We start from the raw sequence: 6,989 nt of genomic DNA, 5'->3' as shown, positions 1-6,989 counted from the left end.
TAATTTAGGAAGAGGCAAATTTTCAAAGCATAAAGTCGAAGCACCTGGGCCTCTTACAGACAAACTTCATAAAAGGTTACAGTACCGTACAGCCTGGTACTTCTCCTAATAAAGCCTTCTAGGACCATAGGTGTGTTTGAGAATGATCAGTGGGAAAACCTAGATAGATGGCTTACGGAGATGTTCTTTATGTGGAATCTGAATATAAATTAAAAGACCAGCTATGCACTTGGGAACCAGCCTTTAAATTCTCTAGCGCTTTTAAGAATTTTTATTTCATTTTATTAGAAAAAGAGAATCATCGTCTACAAACTATTTTCTTTCTAACTATGCAAATACAATGAGCAAATCATCTGCAATATCAAAATACTGTTTGTAAATCACTGATGGCACTAACAATTTTAGGAATCTCCAACAGGACATATATTGAGAAAGAACAACAAGAGATTTCAAATTATAGGCATTAACTGAATTTTAAGAATAGAAAATAAAATTTAAAGTTTAAAAGTAAGTTTAAGTTCTCTGATTTTCAATTTAAACCCAATCATTGAGAATTCAAAAGCACCCAATATGTTCAAAGTTGCACAAATGGGTATGGATGATAGAAAAGTAATCCCCATGCAATATTTTAAGTGTTGCTATCAGATATATTTAAGTGATACTTTACAGATTAAAGCTCCGTAAAATCAAAATATATCCTCCCCATCACATTTTAAAACAGTCACAATAATTTATCAACAGTTGCCATTTCACAGCAATTAGAAAACAGGAGTTGATACAAGTTGAACAAAAAAAGTACTTTTTCCTCTTTTAGGAAATAAACATATGTATATATTTATATACACACACACACACATACACACATAACATCATCTTTTAAAATTCAGAGTGGTTAATTTGCTTTTGTATTATAAAAAAAAAAAAAGAATTTCCCTATGATCAAAATACTGAAAAAGCGCAAAGGCTGAAAAAAGAAAACCACATTTGCCACTTTTAAAAAATACATTATTGTCTCAGTGGTCCTATTTTTTTTAATTATTATTATTATAAAGTTAGGTATTACGAGGACTCTGCACTCGTCAGACTCTTAGGACTGTACTGGACCAGATGGAATTAAACCTAACCCTTTCTCCGTCTCAAGGAAGGATACTCCTTAACCAATCCTACTAGATGATAGAATAAATGCCTCTATTCTGAACTGTTAAACTGGGAAAGAAAACATGCCCACCTGGAAGCAATCTAAAGTCATAAAAGTTTATGAATCTGGGGTAGAGACCTCCTGAATAAGAAAGCTATTCTTTGGATATAAGTTAGGAGCTTTTGGAAGTATATAAACTCTTTTCGGTCACTAGAATACAGATTTAAAAAATGATTTCTCCATAAATAATGATCTAATACGGGGGTTGGTAAACTACAACCTGTGGTCCCTATCTGGCCTGTCACCTGTCTTTGAAATAAAGTATTACTGGAACACAACCAAGCTCACTCATTTATGTGTTGTCTGTAGCTGCTTTTGTGTTAAAATGACAGAGTTGAGTAGTTTTGACAGAGACTGTATAGACTGCAAAGCCTAGAACAGTTACCCTCTGGACCTTTACAGGAAAAGTCTACTGCACTCATGACGTAGGGTACTGCATGCCACTCTAGTTTCCTAAGAGTTAATGCACCTTAAGATTTTAGCATGTGCTCCAAGAATAACCTGCATATTGGGGAGTTCCTTAGCAGATTAAATGTCAAACACCCACCTGTGAAGTGGTGCTTTCCTTTTGGGCAAGGGAATAATTTGTATAAATTTCCCATAAATATCCGTAAAAGTTAATAAATACACAAAAAAAGCAGAAAGCCAGATAAGGAAACTATATGCCTGTCAACGTTCTCTTAATGTTGTCTAATTGCTGGGAGAAAAGGGTGCTAAATGATTCTGGAAACTTCCTTTTTAGCTTTTCTTTATATTTGTTTATGGATTGATAAGTAGTGCTCCCTCCACCCCCCTTCCATGAATAACCTTTACAGCAGCTTGCCTAAAATGTTTACTTGCCTAGTTTGGTGAGGCCTTGTTCAGAAACAGTATTTATTTAAACTAAACACAGTAAAGATTAAATTTTTTAGGAAATGTTTCTGAAATTCTTCACCTCTGTTACTCTATGAAGGGTAAGACGGTACAGGGAAATTAAACTCTGCGATATATACCTTGACAACCCAGAGGTATAAAATAGCTACCATTTCTCAATGGCAATGTAAAATAAAAACAGACAAATCTCCCAAATTTGAAGAGTACATTTTCCCCTGCCCTGAGTCAGCTAACGAAATCTTTTTCAAGAACTCAAACCTCCTGAACTCAAGCAGCTGTTCATGAATCTAAGAGTTCACAGGTGTTTCTTATTTCCAAAGTTGTTGAAACAGGGAAGATACAACACGGAAGATATTTATCAAACATAAATTTATATCAAGATTAACCACTTTTCCAACCAGCTTAGAAGTGGACTTTTCCCTTTCTTTGTCCCAAAAAAAAAAAAAAAAATGAACGTTATGGAACCATACGTGAAAGATGTTTCCATCATCCCTTACTTTTCTAGAGCGTGTTAACAGTTTTCAAAGTGCCTTCACGTGCCGTCTTGTTTATTCCTCACAACACCCCTGTGAGGTAGGTACAGCAGGTATTAGTCTCCTCATTTCAAGATGAGGAAATTGAGGCAAAGAGAGGTTAAGTGACTTGCCCAAGATCACACAGCTAGGAAAGTGGCAGAGCCGGGACCAGAAATCAAATTTTCTGACTCCTTGGCCAGTACTCTTTCCACTCTGACTACTGCCCCCAATTATGAATAATGTACTGTGTATCAAAATTGAAAGGTTACTGAAGTTCATTTCAGTGATGTCTTAACAGTAAAGTTAAACGAGAACTACAAGAACAGTAGGTCTGATGATTTTACTTGAAATAATAAAACTGGTGCAAAACCACTTTTACCTAATTACTTATAACCTTTTGGTCCAAATACATAAAATATGCAATATTTACAGCATTTTCCTTTGTTTTTTTTTTTTGTAAATGCAATGCTTTAAAACACATTATAAAGCACCTTAGTAAAAATAGTCTACAAGTAAAAGTACAGAAGTAGGGAAATCCTACCCATACCACAGCTCACTAATGAGTCATAATATGGAGTCACCAATATGTCAGTTTACCGCTCTACAAATAACCCATGGAGGAACGAATACTAAACTTACTTTTTTGATATTAATGTATGGAACCCTTAACTAAAATTCCAGAAAGTGTCAACATTCTTTGAAGTGTCTTCCCAGTCTTAGAGACAGGGGAGACAGGAATGAGAAATACTGCTCTCTTTTAAAATTGGTTTTTAACACTAATGATCAGGTTTGGTTTTTTTTTTTTTTTTAAGAATATTCAAACAACCTACATAAATGTGGGCAATTCCAACTATAGCAGAAACATTCTTAGCAAACAGTATCAAACATTCCAATAAATTTCATGAGACATGATTCACAGAAACAAAGCACACACTGCCAAACAGTTAGTAACACTATTCAGTAGAGGTGTATAACCCAAACCTCCAGGTGAAGGTGGAAGGAGCAAATGGATTCATTTTCATTCATGGTTAGGTGAAAAAAACAAAAAGCTTTATCAAAAAGAGAATACCAGAACTTTTTTTGAAATTGTATTTAGCCTACAATGAGACCTGCTATGTGTTTATTTTTGGTGATGTGTAGGCTTTTTCCAGGCAGGAAATTATAACTCCCACCAAAATTTAACTGGGGGGTGGAGGGAGAAAAAGGAAAAAAGAAAGAAAGAAAAAAAGAAAAAAAAAGGCAGAAACTTAAACCTCTTAGGCCACTGAAACTTACCAGCCAGTATCCACTTCCTCCGTGTTACTGCCCCCTAACGTGGCTCAATACACATGGTCTTACACACCGATCCCCAACCCGATTTGTGGAGCTGAGTACTAAGGTGAAGACAGGGTCAAGGTTTTAGTTCAAGAACCTAACAGTCACACCTGGCACTCAGTTCGATTTCGGGTAAATCTTTTCATAGAAAAAGTTTTGTGCGAGGATGTAGAGGTCTCCGTCTTTTTCCCGTACAGCGTGGGCTCTGATGAACTGGAACTGCTCTAGCGCAAATTCATAGAACTCATTCTCCATTTTCCAAATGTCAGATTGCTGTAGTTTTGCAATGGTTTGTTTAGTTGGGAGTTTCTTCTCTGTGGTTTTCCTAAGATGAGATTTCTTTCCTACTTACAAAGGAAAAAAAGAAAAGGTGAATAATTCTGAGAACACACAAAAGAGCGATGCTTCTTTACGTGGAGAGATGGATTGAGTTGATGTGGCACACTGAAGGCCATTAACAACTGTTTTTGCATTAATATCATTCAGGCAAAACTGGTACCCTAATCATACTAGAAGTGTCATTTAAAAAAAAAAGATTTATTTATTTTGAGAGAGAGAGAGTAAGTGAGCATGGGGGGGGGGGGGTGCAGAGGGAGAGAATCTTTTAAGTAGGCTCCCTGCTGAGTGAGGAGCCCAACTTGTGGCTCAAGTCCCAGGACCCATGAGATCATGACCTGAGCCAAAACCAAGAGTCAAACACTCAACCGATTGAGCCACCCAAGCAACCCTAAAACTGTGATTTATTCCTTTATAGTGTAAATCCTTAACCTGTTAAAGACTTAATGAGGGATGTCTGGGTGGCTCAGTGGTTGAGTGTGTCTGCGTTTGGTCATGATCCCGGGGTCCTGGGATCGAGTCCCACATTGGGCTCCCTGCAAGAAGCCTGCTTCTTTCTCTGCCTATGTCTGCCTCTCTCTCTGTGTCTCTCATGAATAAATAAATACAAAATACAATCTTAAAAAAAAAAAAGAGAGAGATGTCAAATACTAAAAGTAAGGATTACCACTCAGTAAAGTGTAGGCTGTCACCTTTCATGCTATACTGTTCTAATCTCAAATACTTGGTGCTCTGACTAGTTTAATTTTTCAATATGATAGAATCTCTACTTTCAAACTTAATACTAATTTACCATAACCTGTTAGAAGGTAGGGCATATGCATACTCTCGAAGAGTTACTATATTGTATCTTACCAAAGAACAGGGGAAAAATCCACATTAGATTGGACCAGAGCCCTGTCACTTCCAGATATGTCATACAGTCAAGGCTGCTGAAGCACACTTCACCAGGACAGACACAGCACATGCTGATTATCATGGGTGGGACTCAGTCTCACCATCCCATCATTACTCTAACCAGCATTAGGCAGGACTCAGGTGCAATATGGTCATAATGTTTGGTGTCTGGCATTAGCTAATATTACACATTTCTAACTAAGGCTGGTTCTGCAGATCATATCTTTCCACTATCCCTACAATGCCTTCTAACTATCATGTTAATTTGCTCAAAAAATATGTAATGAACACCAGCTGTGTGGCAGACACTGTTTTGTATTGAAAATGGTTAAGAAGAAACAGGCAATATACCTTCTTTTCTGCAGTTATTTCTCGTGCTTTGAGTTAAGCAAGAAACATCAAATCCCACATATTTTTCAGGTTCCAAACAAACAAAGTTAAAGACAGCTTTAACAAGAAACCCATCCTTTATGTACCTGTACGGTAGAGTTCTGTAGCGCCCCTGAAGAACCGGGGCAAAGCTGCCTCCAGCAACATGATAAAATCTTCAAGTTCTTCAGTAACTCCCACCAGAAAGTATTCATTAATTAGGTTATACTTGGCTTGATCCATAGCCCACCTGCTTCCCACATTCCTAAAACCAAAGAAAAGGAATTAAAAACCTAGTTGTGAAATCTACTAAGTATTTTTGATGCCTCTGACACTATATACTATGGAGAAAATAAGCACATGTCCATCCAAAATCTTAATGTCCTTTTATTAATGTCTTTGGTGGGAGGGGAGTAAATTACTTGATTTCGAAGGTCCTTCCCAGTTCTATGAATCTATGAAACATACTAAAGAAGTTCAATTAAAATCACCTCACTAACGTCCAAAAGAGCAGTACCCTTTTATTGCTCTAAGGCGGGGATTGGCAAACTTTTTCCTGTTAAGTGCCAGAGAGTAAATATCTTAGGTTTTGCAGGCCATATGTTCTTGGTTACAAATATTTAACATTGCTCTTGCAGCATGAATACAGTCATAGACAAGAAGTAAATAAATGGAGATGGCTGTGTTCCAATAACACTTTATTTATAAAAAACAGGTGATCAGCCAAATTTGGTCTCCAGGTTGTAATTTGCCAATCCCTGTTCTAAGGAAATGATTAAAAATTGAGATGTTCTTCCTATGATTCCAATTATTTTTATGCTGTTATTATGATCTGATATAGTCTACTGAGTAGGACCTTACAGTTCACAATGATCTAATAACATGTTTCATATAATGAGGAAAAGAATTAAGGCATTCCTTGCATGTCTCATCATGGTTTTAAGGAAGAGATACTAACTTTGAATGTGTTCCTCTTTCTGCTTTTCCTATTAAAATGATTAGAACAAATAAATATATATAAACATGTACTATTTTTTAAAAACTGAAAACTGCACATTCAGAGGAAATAAACTCTTCCTTAAAGATAAAATTTATTTTCCACCTCACGTTTATTAGCAGACTAAACCATAACCTTGGCTTTTCTCAAGGTAAAAAAATCAGTTAACAGTAAAACCAGGTGAATAATGTACTCACTAAGCCTTTTCTTGATCTAAAATGAATGGCTAAAACAATAAGCTTAGGAGAAAATGAGGTTTATGAAATGACCCCTGGCCTCTAATTAAGAGCTCTGCTGGAATATAGAAAAACATGGCAATACCAAAAACAATAAATTAAAAACCAGCATCTGTGAAAACACTGCAAGGATATGATGTATGAAGAATCTTTTCTGTGCACTTAAAGGTAACTATAAAACTAGATATTTAATTACATGCTATTTTTAATCCGGTCTTTCACTAAATGCCCTATATCTAGCCCTTGACTAGTAT

At 36.2% G+C, this 6,989-nt stretch overlaps 1 protein-coding gene across 3 annotated transcripts in view; it reads right to left on the bottom strand.

The window, feature by feature from the left end:
• Positions 1-248: 248 nt before the first annotated feature.
• The window catches only part of HS2ST1 (heparan sulfate 2-O-sulfotransferase 1), a 169,537-nt gene continuing 162,796 nt past the window's right edge, over positions 249-6,989 (bottom strand). For 2 of the 3 annotated variants that reach the window (XM_055341087.1, XM_055341089.1), the window contains exons 6-7: positions 5,610-5,767; positions 249-4,247 (exon numbers count right to left, since the gene is read on the bottom strand). In XM_055341087.1, coding sequence (XP_055197062.1) covers positions 4,018-4,247; positions 5,610-5,767 — 388 coding nt within the window. In that variant the 3' untranslated portion in view covers positions 249-4,017. The remainder of the gene's footprint in view (positions 4,248-5,609; positions 5,768-6,989) is intronic. The other variant, XM_055341088.1, reaches the window with a different exon arrangement.

Source organism: Nyctereutes procyonoides, unplaced genomic scaffold (assembly GCF_905146905.1).
Source record: "Nyctereutes procyonoides isolate TBG_1078 unplaced genomic scaffold, NYPRO_anot_genome, whole genome shotgun sequence".
Taxonomy (NCBI): Eukaryota; Metazoa; Chordata; class Mammalia; order Carnivora; family Canidae; genus Nyctereutes; species Nyctereutes procyonoides.
The sequence above is the reverse complement of the archived record's forward strand: the minus strand, read 5'-3'. Positions and strand labels throughout refer to the sequence as shown.